The sequence below is a fragment of the Teleopsis dalmanni genome, chromosome 1, assembly GCF_002237135.1.
Source record: "Teleopsis dalmanni isolate 2A chromosome 1, ASM223713v2, whole genome shotgun sequence".
In the NCBI taxonomy this organism is placed as follows: Eukaryota; Metazoa; Arthropoda; class Insecta; order Diptera; family Diopsidae; genus Teleopsis; species Teleopsis dalmanni.
In genome coordinates this window covers 16,975,176-16,996,434 of record NC_051846.1, presented here as the reverse complement: position 1 = coordinate 16,996,434, position 21,259 = coordinate 16,975,176, and the positions used below count along the sequence as shown (strand labels likewise).

The 21,259-nt window shown below is 31.4% G+C and overlaps 6 protein-coding genes across 7 annotated transcripts in view; 2 read left to right on the top strand and 4 right to left on the bottom strand.

Annotated features, from left to right (window-relative positions):
• LOC119672235 lies at positions 1 to 743 on the bottom strand. Its single transcript, XM_038083238.1, has 2 exons — positions 320 to 743; positions 1 to 208 (listed from the first exon to the last, which is right to left on the bottom strand). The coding sequence occupies exons 1-2, from the start codon at positions 627 to 629 to the stop codon at positions 165 to 167; spliced, it is 354 nt and encodes a 117-aa protein (XP_037939166.1). The 5' UTR covers positions 630 to 743; the 3' UTR covers positions 1 to 164.
• A 41-nt stretch (positions 744 to 784) lies between these two features.
• On the bottom strand, positions 785 to 1,673 carry LOC119672234 (NADH dehydrogenase [ubiquinone] 1 alpha subcomplex subunit 5). Its single transcript, XM_038083237.1, has 3 exons — positions 1,521 to 1,673; positions 1,221 to 1,382; positions 785 to 1,155 (listed from the first exon to the last, which is right to left on the bottom strand). Exons 1-3 carry the CDS (start codon positions 1,539 to 1,541, stop codon positions 964 to 966), a joined length of 375 nt encoding a protein of 124 aa, XP_037939165.1. The 5' UTR covers positions 1,542 to 1,673; the 3' UTR covers positions 785 to 963.
• Positions 1,674 to 3,321: 1,648 nt separating this feature from the next.
• Positions 3,322 to 7,078, top strand: LOC119682518 (UDP-glucose 4-epimerase). The gene is made up of 5 exons (XM_038096016.1): positions 3,322 to 3,751; positions 3,806 to 3,851; positions 4,011 to 4,255; positions 6,172 to 6,462; positions 6,529 to 7,078. The coding sequence occupies exons 3-5, from the start codon at positions 4,013 to 4,015 to the stop codon at positions 7,048 to 7,050; spliced, it is 1,056 nt and encodes a 351-aa protein (XP_037951944.1). The 5' UTR covers positions 3,322 to 3,751; positions 3,806 to 3,851; positions 4,011 to 4,012; the 3' UTR covers positions 7,051 to 7,078.
• A 987-nt stretch (positions 7,079 to 8,065) lies between these two features.
• On the bottom strand, positions 8,066 to 9,675 carry LOC119682705 (tax1-binding protein 3 homolog). The gene is made up of 3 exons (XM_038096238.1): positions 9,503 to 9,675; positions 9,275 to 9,403; positions 8,066 to 9,212 (listed from the first exon to the last, which is right to left on the bottom strand). The coding sequence occupies exons 1-3, from the start codon at positions 9,557 to 9,559 to the stop codon at positions 9,024 to 9,026; spliced, it is 375 nt and encodes a 124-aa protein (XP_037952166.1). The 5' UTR covers positions 9,560 to 9,675; the 3' UTR covers positions 8,066 to 9,023.
• Positions 9,676 to 9,710: 35 nt separating this feature from the next.
• LOC119682609 lies at positions 9,711 to 10,948 on the top strand. Its single transcript, XM_038096127.1, has 3 exons — positions 9,711 to 9,798; positions 9,952 to 10,234; positions 10,294 to 10,948. The coding sequence occupies exons 2-3, from the start codon at positions 10,129 to 10,131 to the stop codon at positions 10,584 to 10,586; spliced, it is 399 nt and encodes a 132-aa protein (XP_037952055.1). The 5' UTR covers positions 9,711 to 9,798; positions 9,952 to 10,128; the 3' UTR covers positions 10,587 to 10,948.
• Positions 10,949 to 14,136: 3,188 nt separating this feature from the next.
• LOC119668579 (putative glutamate synthase [NADPH]) overlaps positions 14,137 to 21,259 on the bottom strand; it is a 33,398-nt gene continuing 26,275 nt past the window's right edge. The window contains exons 5-18 of one of the 2 annotated variants that reach the window (XM_038078131.1): positions 21,190 to 21,192; positions 20,845 to 21,017; positions 19,611 to 20,771; positions 19,410 to 19,540; positions 18,974 to 19,332; positions 18,764 to 18,909; positions 17,733 to 17,842; positions 17,530 to 17,663; positions 16,775 to 17,106; positions 16,395 to 16,716; positions 15,167 to 16,335; positions 14,782 to 15,099; positions 14,361 to 14,701; positions 14,137 to 14,288 (exon numbers count right to left, since the gene is read on the bottom strand). In XM_038078131.1, coding sequence (XP_037934059.1) covers positions 14,146 to 14,288; positions 14,361 to 14,701; positions 14,782 to 15,099; positions 15,167 to 16,335; positions 16,395 to 16,716; positions 16,775 to 17,106; positions 17,530 to 17,663; positions 17,733 to 17,842; positions 18,764 to 18,909; positions 18,974 to 19,332; positions 19,410 to 19,540; positions 19,611 to 20,771; positions 20,845 to 21,017; positions 21,190 to 21,192 — 4,842 coding nt within the window. In that variant the 3' untranslated portion in view covers positions 14,137 to 14,145. The remainder of the gene's footprint in view (positions 14,289 to 14,360; positions 14,702 to 14,781; positions 15,100 to 15,166; positions 16,336 to 16,394; positions 16,717 to 16,774; positions 17,107 to 17,529; positions 17,664 to 17,732; positions 17,843 to 18,763; positions 18,910 to 18,973; positions 19,333 to 19,409; positions 19,541 to 19,610; positions 20,772 to 20,844; positions 21,018 to 21,189; positions 21,193 to 21,259) is intronic. The other variant, XM_038078132.1, reaches the window with a different exon arrangement.

Genomic DNA, 21,259 nt, shown 5'->3' with positions numbered 1-21,259 from the left:
TATTAATTTATTTGTTATAATACAATACGCACAAAAAATGTTTTAATTTTCTTGTTTTTGTGATAAAGCGAATCAATTTGAGTTCAAAGTTTATCAACGAGGACAGTTAAACAAATTAATAGCAAACAAAATTTAAACATTTAAAAATTTATATTTGTGCACGTTTAACTAAATACTACACGAACACCCAAGCGCCAATCGTCAGGAGCTTTGATATGAGAGATGAATAAGGGCAAGAGCATGCGTAAAAATATAAAAATACATTATTGATTCCTGTAATCATGGTGGACATGCAAACGTCCTGAGTAACGTGTATTACCAGATTGCAGAGCGTTCGAGCGGTGTATGACCTTTGCTGAGCCCTCGATTTGAGTATTTCCATCTTGGCTTCGCCAGAGATTTGCTATGGCTTCTAAGGCGATTTCCGTATCATCGTCCTTATCATCATGATCAGCCGATATTGTTAGATCTATTTGGCGTCGACTGCGTTGAAGAGTTAACTCGTTTTTGTGAATCATAGGATCATTCAAATCATTTAATGTTGGTGCTGACAAACACCAATCGCAATAGACACAGATTATCACGTAAAAAAATATGATTTTACTAAACATTTTTATATTCCAAAACATAAGTGCACTGTAAATAATTCAAAATGAGACTGAATATAAATCGAACATCTTTTTACAAAAAGTAGAAATCGAATAACTAAAGCGACTCTATTTGCTGATAAGAATTATTATCACTTTTGCTATTTTAAAGTGTATAAAAAATCAATGTCAACATATCAATTTTAAAGCGATCTCATTATTTACTTTCAAATATAATAATTAACATATAAACTGCTATGAAGTCCTTCGACATAAATCCACAAGGTATTATATAAATTAATAAATTGCGTTAAATGTTTTAAATTATGAAGGAAAAATTTTGTAACAAATTTTGAAATTATTTGTTATTGGGTTATTATAACTTTGGTTCAGAAATTTGTGCAGGTGGCCAATCCCATTGTTTGGGAGGCGCAGGCTTCACTAAATTCTCCCATGGCTTCCAACCAAGCATTTTACGTGTAAGTATTAGCTCATTTTCTGCTTGCACGATTAACTCTTCCGCTTGTCCACATCCTAGTGCTGACTCAAGCGCCGTAACATCTTTATGCTGGAATTAAAAAATTTTATTTTTATTTTAGTTTTTAGTTTTAAAACGCAATAACTGTCACTTACCGTTTCAACTGCCTTGGCACGTTGTTTTATTATTTCCTCAGTATATCTGCGGTAAGCAGCATCTTGAGGCATTTTAGTCAATGCACGCAAAATCTTCCCGTAAAGAGCATTGAGAGTGTGGTGTGGATTCGTGGACACAGTCAGACCAGTAAGTCCAGTGGACTGCAAGAAACAAGTAATTCAAAATGTTTTACGAATTCATTCAATATTATTAACTTCAGTTATGACATAACAACTAAATTAAAAATATGCATCCCATATTTCATTGTAAAACAACATGTCAATAATTAGATTGATTACCGCTTTTAATATTTTTGCCATGGTTCGCTTTAAGAATCACAAATATATGTAAAACTTTTAACAAAATTAACGATTTTTTAACAAACCAACTATACCTCGGATTTGTCAAAAAAGTGTTTTTGACGACCACTTAATTGACTTCTGGCACAGGATGATACTGAAAACTAACTAATAGAAAATGATGCCACTCTATTTTAATAAACAGTACTTATTTAAATTTCTGTTATATATATATATATATTCTGTTATACAAACTACATTGACTCACTAACATTTAGCTTACTTTCGCATATATTCGCATTTATGTAGAAAATCCTCATAAATTGCTATTTAATAAATTAGATATGAACTAGATATGAAATTATATCAATTTATCTATAATTAATTTTAAGCAATTATATAAGGTATTTCAAATTCGTCCCCTGCGCTTAGTTTCATTAACGACATAATCTTGCAATATTATTCCATTGTCTCATTGTTACCAAAAGGGATACCAACTTATTTGTTTGGAAAAGTTGCGTTTGACCTTCGTAGTTCCTAACTTTAAGAGCCAAACATATTCACTTTAACTTTAGCTACTGAATTAACAGCACGCGTTCGTCTAATATTATTTTAATTTAATATAATTTAATACAAAGTTTTAAATATTGTTATAATTATTAATTTATATCTATAGGTTATACAAGAAAATATAAAAAAATTTTATATCATATTTTTTAAGTAAAAATATGAACATCTATACTAATTTTATATGGCATTTACACTGGGTGCAAATGACACATTTCAAATCAGTGATTTGAAAGTGTTTACATTCGTTATTATCAGCTGTCTTCATTTTAAACAGCTGATTTGTCAACGTATATTTTATTTGAAAAATCGTAATTTACAATTTACGTAATTTTGTTAACATTTATTTGTTAAAAATGAACGTTTAAAATAAAAGATTGATTATTAGCGAACAATTGAGTTATTTAGAAAAAATAAGTTTTTTTCTTCAATAAACAATCCGAAATCAAATGCAACCACCAAATATTTGCATACCTTTCTTGTTAATATCTCAAAAACAGCTTTCTAAAACTGTCAAAATGCCAGAAAAAACCTTTATTCAGGGTATATTGAATGTATTTATTTGTACTTGGAACGTATTTGGAACTTATTTGAAACTCAATTGAATTTTAAGTGGTATTTTAAATGGCACATATAAGCGTGAGGTGACACTTCACAATTTGGTATATGTATAAATCAAATGGAAATATTAAAATTAGTTAAGAAAAATGCGTTCAGGATTCAAATATATATACAAAAAATGCAGCAAATTTAAGAATTTATTATATGTGATCTCAGTTGAAGGTTAAGTTGACACTTGTCTGCAATGCTATCTAACAATTTTTTATCACTAAAATATAAAACATAATTGTTACAAAAGTGATAAAAACAATAAATTAATTGTAGGTTAGAAGGCCTTCTAATTAACTTTTTACCAATAAAAATATATATATATACCACCCAAATATCTCTACATTTTCTCTTATCCTCGAACAATATAAGAATTACATATTCCCTTATGCACGCATCTTATGGGATTTAAAACTACCACTCAACTTTAAAATTACCCATCAATGCAGATAACACAAAACACATTAACAAAATTATTTACGAATATTACGAATATTTACTTATACCCGGATCATCTAAAAACCTTGAATATTTAATTATGGATAACACCGTCATATACCTGTAAGTAATGAACGCTTTACAACACTAAACATTAGTGATCAACAGCTGTTTGCATAATCTTGGGAGAATTATTCCGGTGGTACTGATAGCAAAATAAAATTGTTGGAGCAGCTTGATTTTGCTCAGTTAGAGCATGCAAGCGATAGCACGAAAACCGAGAAGTCAGTAGTGCAGGTGCAAAGCAGCAACAACGGTTAAAGTGAAAATAGCTGCAGAAGGTGTATCAGCAATATTCAAACATTCAAACGAAAACACACAATACGTGTTGGTCTGAATAACAACGGAAAAAAGAGCAAAGAACATTGAAGCTTATGCTGTAATAAACTAAAGGTGGCATAATTTAACAAAAAAGCGCATTTGTGAGAAAAATCTACTCAAACAAGTTACAAGTTTATGCGTTATTTCGTGATCATCTTCAACAAAAGCGGTACAGCGAACGTTTTTGCTTCAAGGGTAGTTTTGTTACCCGTTCTTTGATCTTGACAACGTGTTTGGTGAATGAATTTTAATAAATATTTAACGTTTGCTGAACGAACAAATATTTTCAGAATATATAATTTGTATATACACAACGAGTAAAATAGAACTGCACAGGTGAGTGAGAGATGAGTTATGTGAGTGATGCGAAACTTTTGCTTTGTGTTGTTGACGTCAATATTTCCGCAATTGGCTTACGCAGAACTGTTTTATTTGCTTGTCTAGAACTTAAAAACCAAAGCAATTAATTTTGTAATTGATTAATTTTTTTACTAGAAATGGCACCACCCACTGTACTTGTTACTGGCGGAGCAGGCTATATAGGCTCACACACAACGCTAGAGATGTTAAACGCTGGTTACAACGTAGTTTGTGTGGATAATCTTTGCAATGCCTACAGCACTGGTTCTTCGAAGCTGCCTGAAGCATTAAGTCGTGTACAGGAGATAACTGGCAAGAAGGTGCATTTTCATAATGCAGACATTACCAAAGATGAGGAATTACGTGCCATTTTTCAAGAGGTAAGCTTAGCATTGTCGTTTCATTACCTATCAGGTCTTAACTTTTTGACCTCATGACCTATTTTTAATTCAAATATTTTTTAACTTAAGTACATCACAAAATCCGTCTATCTACTGTGTTTTCTTTTGTGTCTGATAATCAAAATGAATATTGATGGCTTTGTAAATTTATCTTGTTGGCAATTTCCGTGCACAGCTAATTGCTGACAGTTTTTCTTCTGAAATATTTTCTATTTTTGCTGATAAGCCGTTAAAACGATAAATGAAAAAATTCGAGTACGTGCTTTGCGCTTCTTTCACATATTTGTTTTCTTTATCAGTCAAACATGGGTTTTTGGATATATATATATGTCCCAGATTTAACAATTACATACTGGACGCTATTTCGATTTTATGAGTAAACTACTTGAGGAGTTTTATATCGCTTTTCTGCTCCATTTTTTTTATCAAATCGTCGGTCGTAGGAATTCATATCAACTATTGTACTCAAAACCCAAACTATGTATGTATGGGTAATATAGAAGTACATTTGCAAATACGAAAACTCGGTAATTGCTATCAGCATCATTTGTAGTGTTGTTATTTGCTCAATAATTTTTAAAACGATTGTGTAAACACAGATGTCAGCGATGTTCTGAAGCCTCCGTTAAATAAGGTCACATTGACTTCACATTGTAGTATACGTTGTCAAGTCGTTAAAAGTGACGAAAGCAACTCTTTAGGAACACGTATGCGATTTTCTATTCCATTCAATGTAATCACTATGGCTTATCAAAAAATTTTAGATTGAAAAACATTACTGTAAAACGTTTTTCGCTGGTTTAGAAAGGTGTAATCGTTACGTATTTCTATTCTTGTTGTGAATATGTATTTACCATTGACATTGAGAAAGTAGCAAAAATATTGCTACTTGCAGTGCATACGTGCATATGCCTTATTCTGGCAATGAAATAGGAAGTTAAAGGAAAACTCTCTCTCTCTCCTTGTACTATAAAAAATGAATAATTCTTTTTCTTATTCTATTCACAATACTTACAATAATTTCTATTAACAAATACAAATATAAAAATAAAATATTTTGTTGTTTCTTAAATTTCATCGACATATAAAGAATGCAATTAAAAGCAGTATTTTAATAAAGAGCGGCCCTATGCTAACCCTAGTTAAAGGTTTCAATATATATATATATAATAAAATTGAAGTGTGATCCCAAAAAATATTAGTAACACAATATCTTCTTTATTATAGAAGGAAAATAAGGAAAAATAAGCTTCGTTTCATTTTCTTTGTAGTAAATGGTAACATTTTTTTGAGAATCAGAGATTATCTGCTTTTTATCCAAGACTGTTGTGTATGTGTGAAATCGGCTAAATATTTAATTTTACCAACATTTTTCATAAATATTTATAAATATATTATTCATATAAATGTTTTTTGAAATTCTTTAAATTTTTTAGTGTTGCTGGCACTTTTTATTATCGAAAAAGTTTGTTAGCGATTTTTTACAGTTTTTTTTTATTTCTATGCTGTATTTTTAGTGCTCTTAACTAGCACGTTTTTTATTTTTTATTTGTTTTATATTTTTAAGCCAGCACCGCGTATTATAATGTATATTTTTAAGCAAAATGAAGCACTAAATATGTTTCTTCGTTATTAATGTGAATTCAATTTAGTACATACCTAACGTACGATTTAATTACTTCAGGAAATAGTATTGAGGATGTTTTAACTTCATAACCTTAGGCGTCTAAAATTTCCCTTCAACATAGTTTATTAAAAATAATATTATCAATCTAATCAATTTATTTTAATTGTTATAATAAATATATTTGTTTTTCTTTGGTTTGGTTATCATATGTGACACACCTCGTATCATAAACGTGAACATTTTGTATTGAACATTTTTTCTTTTTCAGCATAAAATCGATATGGTTGCTCACTTCGCAGCCCTCAAAGCTGTTGGTGAATCATGTCGCATACCCTTGCAATACTACCAAAACAATTTGACTGGCACGAATGTCTTGCTAAAAACAATGGCTGATAACAATGTCTTTAAGTTTGTATATAGTTCAAGTGCTACCGTGTATGGTGAACCAAAGTTTTTGCCTGTAACAGAAGATCATCCCACAGGGAACTGCACAAGTCCGTACGGTAAAACTAAATATTTTACTGAGGAAATTTTGAAAGATCTTTGCAGGTCGGATAAGGTGCGTCTATTTATATAATTGTAATATTATACAGAACTCTTTAATGACAAAACGTTTATATTGCAGCGCTGGGCTGTAGTTTCTTTACGTTATTTTAATCCGGTTGGAGCACATCCGAGTGGTCGTATTGGGGAAGATCCCAACGGTGAACCGAATAATCTGATGCCGTATATAGCACAAGTCGCAGTTGGCAGGCGAAGTGTCTTACGTGTCTATGGTTCCGATTTTCCGACAACTGACGGTACTGGCGTACGTGATTACATTCATATCGTTGATTTAGCAGAAGGTCATCTTAAAGCTTTGGATAAACTACGTAACGTTGCAGAGACAGGCTTTTTTGCATACAACTTAGGTACTGGTGTAGGTTATTCAGTATTGCAAATGGTGCATGCCTTTGAAAAGGCAGCTGATCGGAAAGTCAACCATGAAATAGTTGAGCGGCGTGCTGGTGATGTGGCAACTTGTTATGCTGATGCAACACTTGCGGAAAAAGCGTTGGGATGGAAAGCAACACGCGGAATACTTGAAATGTGTGCAGACACCTGGCGTTGGCAAAGTCAAAATCCTAACGGTTACGCTGCCAAATAAATTTTGAAAATTAGAATTTTTTCGTAAAGATTTTTTTTCTTTTTTTTTTTTTGTTTTTATGTCTATATCTTGCCTATGTGTGAGTTGTGCAATTGTTGAAAATCTATTAATTTATGTCAATATATTCTTGTAGTCATTCCTTTTACTTTGTTATTACTTTTATATATCGTAACTTTTATAGTATCGTAACGTTTTGTACTATGATTTTCGTATTATTCCTTTTCGTATGTTCCTCTTTTAAAGTAACTTTACTATTATATTTAGTTAATGATGTACCAATGTTTTTATGATAAATAGTATAAAAACAGTCCTTTTTAATAAATGTACGTTTTAAAAATGTGAGCAAAATTATTTTTTTTTTATTTATTTCTAGAATCAAAATCTATATAACGAATATGCACATTTATTTTAAAAACATTGTTTTTGGTTGAAAAATTGCCCTACTTAGACAATATAGCAATAAAAACTCGGTGTCTTCACTACAGAACCCCCTTTTTCTTTAACACTTGAGATATATATGGTACCTGGAGTGAATGGGCATACGATCACAACGACGACGAAGTGCCGCTTATATATTTCCTCAATATGTTAATGGGAGGAGATCACTTAGTCTTTTCACAGAATGTGAAAACTGTTTGAGCTTTAACAATTTTTTCAGTTATTGGCATCGAAGACAATTATAAATACACTGTTTATTTGTTTATCGACACACCTATGAATAGACCATACACTGCACTTTCAACCATATGATAACATTTTACATACAGCGTTGATATTGGTGGATCTTCAACGTACTAGGTGTTGCGAGTGGCGATACTTATTTTGGGGAAGGTTGATTCTAAGTGAAATTGGCAAATCGTTTAATGAGGTAATATCCTTGGCACTTAGCACTAATAACTGAAAGCCTTTGTAGAAACTATATGTTCCTGATATGTTAGAAGTTTGAATGATATATAAATAATATAATAAATCTTTAACATCTTTTTAGTTGCTTGGAATAAAATGCTTTGAGTAAAGTATAAATGAAATATATTTTATTATAAAAACTTAATACATTTTTTCTTAGCGAAAAACATTTCTGTCATATAACAAAAGGTTTTGTATTCTTATTTTAAATTCAATAAAATTTGATGCATGTTTATCACATAAAATCAATTTGTGTTTATTTGGAATGATAAGCTTGTGGTTTATGTCTGCAAATAAGAGTTAATTGTAAATCCAGGAAATCAAAGTCGCCAGCAAAAAGCTTAAAGTACAGATTCGATTGTTATAGTTCAGTTTTTGTTGGTGTAAATTCATATTAACATTATCACTTATTATTATTCAGTTATTAAAAGCATTTATATCATCTTATCAGTAATGATTATTGGCAACGTTTATAAAATTCTTTATATTTTTTTATGTAATTATAATAATAAATTGTAGATTTGGCAGTTGCATTGTTGTTTGCAAGTCATTGCTTCCTTTTACAATATACTGTGTGTATTCTGTTTAAGCTGTGTACATTACATTGATTATTTTTTACTATAATTTTAATTCAATAAGTTTAAACTTTTAAACTGTGTATAATAACAACCTTTTTGTGGTTTAAAGACGTTATGAATATTAGAATCATTTATAAAAATTTTTGATATGGTAATTTTTATATATAATTTAAGAGACACATATTAAGCCATGCAAGTACAAGAAGCTGGAATAATTTTTTAACTACATACATTAGATCAATAAAATATCAAGTTCCCTTTAAAAATTACTACAAATCGATTATAGCAAATAGTTACGTGAATATGTTAAAATTACAATATATAATCTTGAAACCTTATTCAAATAGAAATTAAATTAGAGTTTCTTTAATATCTGTATAAAATTGTGTCGATATGCACTGATAAATTAGAAGAGATCATCAGAGTATTTAAGTATTACAAATGTTTAGTTAGGAAGATTTAAATTATTTTAAAATAAATTAATCGAGTTTATGTGGAAGTTACACCTTTGCGAGCAACTAACATATTCAAAATAGGATTTTTCCGTATATAGCTTACAGCCTTTTTATGTGTCACCATTGTAAAATCGTAGCCGTTGCATTGTAGAATCTTGTCATGTATGCGCAGGCCAGCGCGTGCTGCGGGACTGTTATCGTGCACTTCGGTTACATATATTCCCTAAAAATATTACCAATATTCAAGAGTTTTGTCCTTGCTTTACAAAAAATTACAAAACTTACATAGTCTGTGTAACCTTGTGGACTTTTCTTATAATCCTGATCAATACCACCGCCAATTTTAAAGCCACACTTTAGTATCTCCCTACCTTCTTGATCATAATCCTTTTCCTTGTGTAATGTTATTGGTATCTGTAACATATTGTTAACGTGAATAATTTTAACTCCACCCACGTAACAAACTCATACTCATTCATGAGCCTATTCCCATTGATCTCTATGATTACTTACGCTTAAACACTCCATAGCCGTTCCGGCTTGGTGTTGAAATGCCATTTTTGTTGCCATTTTGTTTTGATAAATTTGTTGCCTAATTTAATGTTTTATAATTTGTTGTTTATAAAAAAAAGTTTTTCAATTTTACTACGAATAGTAAAAGTTGGTCAAGCAACTAGAGAAAATTTGTGTCAATTAGGTAGAATGAGACACAAAAGGAATGACGTATACTAACAGTATTAATGAGCGTTGGCAGCACTCTATGCTGCCAAATGATTGTATGTTCAAACGATTTACCAGTTTCAAATAAGGTAACTCAAATATTTAATATTTATTATACATATGTTATTTTTTATACGGTTCAGTCGAATTTCTGTGACCACTTCGCATGTACAACAATTTTCAAACAATAATTGAAATAGTTTTTGTTGATGTATAAAAAATATATTTAATTTTAATATCAGTTTTAGAGTGACTGAACATACCTCTTAGATCTTGGTTATTGGAACAGTGATAAATGCAAATGTAAATAGATGTTCGAAGCAAATGCAGGGGGTTTGAGTATATAGTTAGTTATCTTATATATATAAAAAAGTGAGTAAGAGTCTAAAACTGAATTGTTGGAACTGAAGCGATTGAAAATGTCTGTGCAAGTAAATGATCTTCCGCCCTCTTATGACGAAGCTACTGGCAGTTCATTAATAGATAATACAAAATCTGGATCAAATTTGGATGCAAATGCAAAAGGTAGAGTATACACTAATTTGTTGCTTCTTACAAAAATATACATTAGTTTATCTTTAAAGACACAACATTTAATTCTGTTGTTAAACCAACAGCGCCTTCCCCGATAATAAATTCATATGGTGCGTTGGAAACAACACCAGTAAGTGTTGAGGATCCATCTGATGGTGAAGCTGACACTTTACCAATCCCCAGAATAGCAATTGGTGATTGTCCTGCTTGTCGCGTAGGTCAGTTGGAGGATGGTTACTCCTGTTTAGGATTAGTTTGTGCCATCGTACTGTTTCCAATTGGTATAATATGCTGCATGGCGATGAAAAATAAACGCTGTCCTAGTTGTGGGACAGAATTTTAAATTACGCATAAAATAAATTGAATGATAAATTTTAAAACGCCCAAATAGAAAATGAAAATAAAAGTTCTCACCATATCGCTGATTAAACAAGTGTGGCATTTAACGAAAAAAAATACCAAATATATGATATTATCTCGAACATTAAATATTAAACAAATTTCTATTATATTAATTAATAAAGCGTTTATTCTATTGGTGCGTAAATGTAGTTGAAAAGGCTCTAATGATTGTGTTAAACTTCGCGTCTTAGACTGATATTGGATACGTTTTTATATTTAAATCTCTACTATTATTGTTCAGATACCTAAACTTTTTACGCTTGACTCTAATTTGTATTATACTATATAAATAAAAAGTGACATTTTTACACAAATATGTTTTATACAAATTATTTAGAATCTGATGTATCTCTGTATATCAAACCCTAAAGACAACACGTATCCGTCCACTCGTATCATTAAGTGTGAGAATGATGATCACTCAACTTTAAGTGTTTTAAGAGTAAAAGTTAATTGTTTGTGTTAAAAGCTATTTATGTATTAGATTTTCGATAATCTTTAGCGGCATATAGTTAACCATACTTTGTACACAACCAATTAAATATATTGAACTGTTCGTTGACTAAACCTATTTTAATCTATTAAAATCTATTAAAATATTAAATTCATTTTTATAGTTTATTCAGTCCTTCGTTGAGCGTCACATGAATTGGGCGTTCAGCAATGATACACCATAAAAATATTAAGTTGGCTATGAAATCGCATTACAAGCTTTGGAATAATTATTAATACTGCTTTTGAATTGAAATCATTTTAAGGTTCATGAACTTTGTCACTGGTAGGACGGAGACATATAAGTTGGTCGTAGATCTGTGTAAGTAGCAGGACACACAGTTGTAAAATATTTCAAAAATAACCGGGTTTATAACTTCTGACGAGTAGTGAAATTCAAGTATCAAAAGCCAATTGAAAGACCCGTTTAAATATTTATAGAATTTCTTCAATACATGTGTAACAAAAAAAGTTCCGAATAAGCACAGAAAGTAAACCTTATTTTCCCATATTAAACTATTTAAATTCAAGCTGTTTTCTTGAAGGGTACAACTCTGTGACGACTGTTCTAAGAAGCGGAGGTTTGCGATGCACACCCTAACATAATTTGCAAAATGTCGAATAATATATGTATAATTATTAAATATCTTCACATCGAGAATTAATATTATTTATTACATTTCTATATATATATATCTAAAGACTAAAGTTTTAGCAAAAACAATTGAATATAATTGTCTACAAAAATAAAGAGAGTAATTTAAAGAGAGTAATTTTTTGTTGTATTCGAATATCAACTGCATGTATACGAATACATGTTGATTTGCCGAAGCACTTAGTTGCGCGGTAAAATTTGCAGCACAAATCTCAGTACTTTTTTATTACATTTCGTCTCTTCCCTTATAGCAGTAGCCCGCACGAATTTCTTTCGTTAGGTGTGCGGAAAAGTTGGTCGCACACTCATACGTTATAAGTGTGTTCGATTTTGTTTGATCACTGCATAAACAGGTATGGTTCTGAGTACTCTTGTTTGAAAAATGTTTGTTTGATGTTATAAGAAGTATTTGAAAAGTTGTGTTTATTCCATATTGATATAATTTAAACTTATATGTATATAAATTATTAAGTTATGTTATTTTTTTAATGAACTGTTATATTATTGCCTAATGTAATATAGTTATTATTAATAAAACATCTCATATATTTCAATTTATCATTTTTTATTTAAGCTGTACATGTAAAAACAACATTGTGGAAGGGCCGCATACCCTTCTAGATAAGGCACTCATCGTCACTAGTACAATTATATATATGTCACTTATCAAATCCGTTTTCACTTAGGAAATATTTGTCCCAATCACAGATGGTGTTTTATAGAAAAGATTATACAATTTACAGTTTGAAGAACTAGTCAATTATGCAGTTGGTTACACCGTTTATGAAATCACTATATTTGAGATGGCTTTGATACGTCATGCGTAAAGAATATCCTAAGATCCCGGTTATACACTCCGGGATCTAAGAATAAACATTCTTAACTACTAACTTTGATATGAAGCGAAATTGTGAAGAAAGCTTAAGGTTGTGACACTACAAAAGAAAACTAAAGTTTTTGTTAACTGTAACACATAATTTATTATTAAATATATTTTTTTTAAATATATATATGTATATGATCGGTTTATATAATATATTTGCATAGTAATTTTAAATACTCAAATAAAAATATTTTGTTTATTGTAATGCTGTTATACTGAATAATTTCTTATGGAAATGGACATTTTTACAGAACAATTTTTCGATTCATATTTATATATAAGTATATATAAATAAATTAAATTTTTATTAAACCCAAACTGTTGCTATATGCTTATTGTTTTCTATGTATACAATTTTCTTTTTAATGTGATATTTATCATAAAATATAAAATAACAAAAGAACCTCCAATTCAAAAGTGTGTCGATAACTATATTTATGTAAATTTTAATTAATTTCTTTCAATTAAAGATTTGTATTATATGATTGATTATTTTATTATAGTTTTCAGTTCCTTTATATAGAGATCAACATACCAATTAATATTCGAAATGTTTTTGAAGGGTATATATGTAACATATATATGTATAAATATTTACTAAAAGTATATTTGTTTTATTTTTCATATAGAAACACAACATCAAAAATATTAACAGTATACGCGAATTATAAATAATTTAAAACATTTTTGAAATCGATTAACCTTAGAACTTTCCTTTAATTTAATTTCTAATTATTGTCTTCTGTTTAAATTATTTTTAATTATTTTTATGCTCTTAAATAAACATTAAATGTTTTTTTTTGGATTTTTATATTTTTAACGTGTTTAGGGTTAAATATGTTAATTATTTTGCAATTGACACTTTTTCACGGAGTGAAGTTAGTTACTAAATCCTATCCTTTTAGGTATTCTTATCTTTTTGCTTTACACTTAAGAAAAACGTTAGTCATCCATTAGATTTTAAACCGATTTAAAGTCAGTTAATTCTTGTAGCAATATATTTATATTGATAGCTAGAAGTATATAAACACTGATATATAATAGAGTTTTGTTTACAGGATCAATATTGTAATATAATATAATTGGATTAATATATATTGTATTATTAATTTTAATACTAAATAAGCGAATGTTGCACTGCACTGCTAACTGCCTATATCAATAATAATTTTATATTCTTAACAATATTTAAATAACAATACACATCAGCAATTTGCAACCTATCGTTTTATATAAGCACTGATGCATCTAACATCTAAATTAGAATAAAGAAACCTATTTTTAATTAAGTGTAAGTGTATAAGTGTGTAGTCTTTTTGTGTACTTATACGCAAATATGGAAATATGTATATATTTTAGCGTAAAGTATTAAAAAAAAAAAACAAATTTAAATCACATGCTAATTAAATAGAACAACAAAGACTTCACAGAACATTTAAATAATAAATACTAACAAAACTATTGAAAGTCTTAGTTTTTATTTGTTGAATCAATAACACCACCAGGACCAGGAAGAGTACTTGGTCGGCCTAACAAATATGTGTCAACTTGACGAGCTGCCTGACGTCCTTCGCTTATAGCCCAAACGACTAAAGATTGACCCCTCCGGCAATCTTAAATTAAAAAAATTGCAATAAATTGCAAGTAAATGTCTCAAATTTTAATAACTTCGTATAAAGACTTACCACCAGCTGCAAAAACTTTAGGATTGGATGTGCCATAACTGCCATTGCAGGATTTTATATTACCACGTGGATCTAGTTCTAGGCCTAATTCATTCGGGACTGTCTTTTCAGGTCCTAAGAAACCCATAGCAAGTAATATTAAATCAGCTTCAAAGTAGCGTTCAGTGCCGTCTACTTGCTTCATAATCCATTGCCCATTTGCACCTGTTTCCCAAGCTACTTCAACAGTTTTTACAGCATTGATCTGCCCATTTTTGCCAACAAATTCTTTTACTGTTGTACAATATTGACGTGGATCCTTGCCAAATTTAACACGCACTTCTTCGTGACCATAATCGATTCTGTAGAGTGAAGGTAAGTGTGAAGTGTGAAGTGTAAAGTGTGAATAAGAAAAATAAAAGGTAATTTATGAGTATCTTACCTGAATACCTTTGGCCACTGAGGCCATGGGTTATCATTAGCTCGTTTCGCTGGTGGTTCTGGTAGAATTTCAAAAGTCGTGATACTTTTGGCACCCTGACGTAATGAAGTAGCAATGCAATCACAGCCGGTATCACCTCCACCAATAATTATTACGTGCTTCCCTTCAGCAGAAATAATATCCTTCCTGCCACCAAGTTGTTTCTTTTGTTGAGCTTCAAGAAACTCCATAGCAAAATGAATGCCCTTAAGGTCGCGATTTGCCAATGGTAAGTCTCGTGGCCAAGTTGCACCAGTTGTGATTAATAAAGCATCATATCTATTTATTTCAAAGAAAAAGGTTAAAATCTTTCTTCTTTATTATTTATTATTAAACATCAACTTACTCATTAAGCAATAATTCGGCTTTCACATCTTTACCTACATGTACACTGGTACGAAATTCAATACCTTCATCAGCCATTAAATCAATGCGACGTTTAACAACATTTTTAGATAATTTCATAGTTGGTATACCGTATTGTAATAAGCCTCCAACACGATCGTTACGTTCAAAAACTGTTACAAAGTGACCAGCACGATTCAATTGTTGTGCAGCTGCTAAGCCAGAAGGACCTGAGCCAATAACAGCAACACGTTTTCCAGAACGCACCTCAGGAATTTCAGGTTTAATCCAACCTTGTTCAAATGCATGATCGATGATTGCACATTCGATATTTTTTATTGTGACAGGTGGCTCAGATATACCCAGAACACAAGAACCTTCACACGGAGCTGGACAAACACGACCAGTAAATTCTGGAAAATTGTTAGTTTGCAGTAATTGACGTAATGCTTCTTTCCATTCGCCGTGAAATATGAGGTCATTCCATTTTGGAATAATATTACCAAGAGGACAACCATGTGCGTTTGATTGACAAAATGGTACTCCACATTCCATACATCGTGCAGCTTGTACTTTAAGAGTTTTACGCACATGTGGAAAATTATAAACTTCGTCCCAATCTTTTTGACGATCTCCAGCATCACGATAAATTGATGTTTCACGTTTATATTTAACAAATCCGCGTGTCTTATCTAATATGCGATCCGCTCTTTTTTGTTCTAGGGCTATATCGTGTATAGCTTCTTCTATATCCTTAATATTGGGTTCATTATTAGATTTTCCATTTTCAATTGTTATTAATTCATTTTTATTTTCTTCCTTCAAAGATTCGGCTTCTAGCTCCTTAAGAGCTTTTTGGTATTCATATGGGAAAACCTTAACGAACTTAGTTTTTGATTCAGCCCATTTTTCCAGAATTTCCTTAGCAATTTTCGAATTTGTTTTCTGAATGAAATCTCCTAGCAGTTCTTTTATAACTGTTTCGTCTTTTTTTAGTTCTAATGTTAATAGTTCGACTGATTCTGGATTAACTTTAGGCTTGAATGACCCGTCAATATCATAAACATAGGCAATACCACCTGACATACCGGCAGCAAAATTTCGACCAGTTAGGCCAAGAATAACTACTAATCCTCCAGTCATATATTCACATCCATGATCTCCAACACCCTTAAAATTTATATTATAAATAGTTTGGTTATTTCGGTATTGTGCTTTTATCAACTTACTTCAACAACTGCTGTGACACCAGAGTTCCGTACACAAAAACGTTCTGCCGCAATACCACGGAAATAAGCAGTACCCTCAGTAGCACCGTATAAACAGACATTACCAACAATAACATTCAAATGAGATTCAAATGGCGATGAATCTGGTGGTGTTATAACGATATTACCTCCACATAAACCTTTCCCAACATAATCATTTGCATCGCCTTTAAGTGTAACATTTACACCTTTAGCCAAAAATGCGCAGAAACTCTGACCAGCAGACCCTTCTAAAAATATGTCTATATTCTTGCCTTCTGGCAGACCTGCTTCACCGTATTTGCTGTTGAAAAAACACAATAAAAGACGTAACATTTAAATCTTTTAATCTTTGAACATACCAAGCTATATGGTAACTCAGCGTAGAACCAAAAGCCCGTTCTTCGTTGTGTATACGCATTTTCAAAGTAACATTATCCACTGATCCATTAAATATGCTTTGTGCTTTTGTTATAAGTGCGTTGTCTGCACGTTTTTCCAGTTGGAAGTCCTGTGGAATCGAACCTCCAATGATATTAGTTCCTGGTCGTAGGTCTAATGCATTTTGCAAAAGTAAAGACAAGTCTAATGTACGAGCTTTATTTAAACGCTTTTCAGATACTCGCAGAAGATCGGTACGACCAATTAAATCTTGAAATTTTCTTATACCCAAATCAGCCATTATTTGACGAATCTGTTGATTAAATTTTCATAAATAAATAAAACAATTCTAAATAATAAAACAATATAAATTTAATATTAATTACACATTAATATATTTGTATAATTATAAAAATAAATATGCACATATTCAATAACATTAATAAATATAATTTTGTTATTAATTTTTTTGAGTTGTTACGTCGAAATTTTTATTAAAATCTGTTTTGTTTTTTAAGAATGTTAACTTTTATTTCGTGCGTTATTTTTTAGTATAATTCTATACGTATTTCGGCAAATTCGCTTTTGCCTTCATCAGGAGGATTCCTAATATTAGGAAAAAAGTTAACATTCTTAAAAAACAAAACAGATTTTAATTAATAAATAATTATTAAATAAATAAAATTTTAAGGATCTCACTTTTACTACTAAAGAGAGAGAGAGAAGTATTACTTACATCTTCCGCCAACATAAAGAAGAAGTTAATAACGTGTTCAGGTTTTCCGGTGAACTTCTTGCGTAAAATCGGATCTTGTGTGGCAATACCAACAGGGCAAGTATTTAAATGACATTTTCTCATCATTGTGCAGCCTATAAACACAATTAAATACGTTATTTGTGTTATATTATTTGACACAAGATTCAATTTGTTAAACTAACCCATCACTATTAATGGAGCAGTACTGAAACCAAATTCGTCAGCACCCAATAAGGCAGCAACTACAACGTCAAATCCAGTGCGCAACTGACCATCAGCTTGTACAATTACTCTACATAGGTGCAGAGGTTCAGAGGTGCAGACCCAGATGCAGATGCAGATGCATATGCAGATGAAGAATTAAGCACATAAAGCACACATTATCAAGGATGCACACAAAGACATAAAAAATAAAATATATGTTAGATTTGAATTCACTGGTGGTATATATGTAATGAAAAAAATTACTAATGGAGCAGCTCTGCAGCTGTGTTCGATCATAAGAACGAGCGAGCGAGTGAGTGATTGTTTGATTGATTGTCTGATCGAGTGAAGAACACAATACAACGACGACGAGAAGAAGGAAGATTTCGAGCAATTACAAGCAATTTTCGAATAATACGACTAGAGACAACGACATTTTCGAAACACTAGACACGCAGTCACACACACACATATATATATATATATATATGCACAGGCATATTTTTAAGTAATCGTAAATATGGTGTTTAGTTAAGTTGTTTGCTTATGAATTCGTTCCAGAATACGAGTATTGTATTAAGTCCAAGCTGCTACTGGTGCTCCATTTTAATCCACATGAATATTTTAATGTTTCGTGTATTTTTTGGTCTTAGGCAATTCAGGTTTCAAGTGTGTGTTTAAAATGCGCGAAGTGCATGAAAACGACATTATAAATGACAAATGCGACAATAAAATATATGATTACGGAATCAACATATCACATATCACATCTCACCGATAAGATTGTGATTTCTTATGAATATCTCTCTCATTGCAAAAATGCGAGTGCCGCGTTAGCGTTAGCGTTAGCTTTATCTCTAAAACATTTAAGCATTAGCATTTGTATCTTAAAACATATATAATATATCAGTTCATCCTTTCCTGTGACAAGCACGAAATCTGGATAACCAGGTTGTTCAGTAATGTTTCGTCATGGTTAGTAAAAGAATTGTTGAAAATCTAAGCTTACCTTGAGCGTAAATTATTTAAAACAAGTACTTGATGGGTTTCTGCAATACCCAACTCCCACGGTAGTCCAGCATTTTTGATGCCAGTCCAAGAACTAGCACCAGTACCACCGTCATGGCCAGAGATAACAATATGTTCGGCTTTTCCCTAAATAAGAATAGAAACACTGTTATCCAATTGATATCTATTGTATATATCCATAAAAACATACCTTTGCCACACCCGATGCAACAACTCCAACTCCGACCTCAGAGACGAGTTTGACACTTATTCTTGCATTGGGATTTGAGCATTTCAAATCATATATTAGTTCAGCTAAATCTTCAATAGAGTAAATATCATGATGTGGCGGTGGTGATATTAATCCTACTCCAGGAACAGAGTGTCGAGTTTTAGCAATGTCCTTAGTAACTTTGTAACCAGGAAGTTCGCCACCTTCGCCGGGTTTGGCTCCTTGAGCCATTTTAATTTGTAAATCGTCGGCGTTAGCTAAGTAAGAAGCTGTTACACCAAAACGTCCTGAAGCAACTTGTTTAATTGCAGAACGACGGCTATTGTTCGGATCTTGATCTACGTGAAAATGTATTTTTATATCAAAATTTTGACTAAATATTGACAAAATGTAAAATTAAAAGTGTCTAACTCACTTAAATAACGATCTGAGTCTTCGCCACCTTCTCCAGTGTTACTTTTACCACCGATACGATTCATAGTAATTGATAGAGTTTGATGCGCTTCCAAGGAAATACTACCAAAGCTCATTGCTCCTGTCGCAAATCTATATAAAAAATAATTTTTTGAAATTTCATTGAAATTTTCATTATACTTAGAGTCACTTTATTTTTTACCTTTTTACAATTTCACCTGCTGGTTCAACTTCGGATATATCAATTTTTTCACGGTTTGTTACAAACTCCAATTGACCACGTAAAGTACACTTTTTGACACTGTCTAACGTTGATATCTTGAAAGCATTATAAGCATTTCTATTTTTATTTACAGCAGCCTCTTGGAGACTAGCAATTGAAGAAGGTTCATTTATATGCGCCTCTCCACCGTGACGCCAATGGTATTGACCAGGATTACGTAAAATACGAGTATCAGGTGAAACTTTGCAATATGTCATTTCATACCGTTCGAGACTTTCTTTAGCTAGAATTTCTAGAGTTACTCCTCCAATGCGGCTTTGAGTACCTCGGAAGCATTTGTTGATAAGTTCTGTACCCAAACCAACAGCTTCAAAAATTTGAGCACTTTTGTATGATTGCAAAGTGCTTATACCCATTTTAGCCATAACTTTGGCTATACCAGTGTCAATAGCTTGAGCGTATGCAGAGTAGATTTGCTTATCGCTTACATCAGGACTAATAACACCATCATTACGCAAAGATTGTGCCAATTCAAATGCTAAATAGGGACATATTGCATCTGCACCGTAGCCAAGCAGAACACAAACATGATGAACTTCACGTGCTTCAGCAGTTTCAACAATAATTCCAACTTTCATACGATGTAAAGTTTCAATTAAATGGTGATGTAAAGCGCCTAAAGCCAACAAAGCAGATACCGGTGCTCTGCCTGAGCCAATATTTCGATCCGATATGATCAACAGTTGATATCCTGTTTGGGCAGCTGAAGCGCCTTCACGGCATATTCTTTCAATGCAATCAATATAACCCCTAACACCCTCTGTGAACTGGAATGTAATATCCAAAACTTTAGTTTTCCAACCACGGTGAGTATTACGTTTTAAGAGATTTGTGTCTGGAATGCTCAGTATCGGATTTGTTAGCCAAATGCGATGAACTTGCTTTGCAGAAGGTTTCAACAAATTGGCTTCAGGTCCGATTGGACATTGCATGGACATGACAACTTTCTCACGGAATGGATCGATAGGAGGATTTGTTACTTGAGCAAAAAGTTGTTTAAAATATTCATACGGTATAGGTTGGAATGTTGAAAGACATGCTAAAGGCGCATCATTACCCATAGAACCTAATGCTTCTTTTCTGAAATTTAAAAGAAAAAGAAAAAAGTGATAAGACAAGTTTTCTAAAAAAAGTTATTATTCAATTTACTCACTTATTTTTAAACATTGGAACCAATAGCATGTTAACTGTTTCTGTCGTATATCCAAATAACGATAAGCGAGAATCAAAAATACCAGATTTTGAAGGATCTTTCATGGTATCAGCGATATCATTTGCGGCTTTTGAATTTAAGACATTGGCGTTTCGTATTTCATCGAGAGTTATCTAAATTAAAAATAGTAATATATCATGGTTAAAGAACTAACAAAAACTATATGGTACATTTTTCTTCTAGAATATAATTAACTCTCACTTGATTTTATTAATTCTTTTGTTTTCGTAATAATTTTCAGTTATTTCTTGAATTTTTTTTTTCAGTTTGAGTTTTAACACTTACCATCTAAATTTCCAAATAAAAATTTGAAGACATGTTAATAATATGAAACATTACACACAAAAAACTTTTT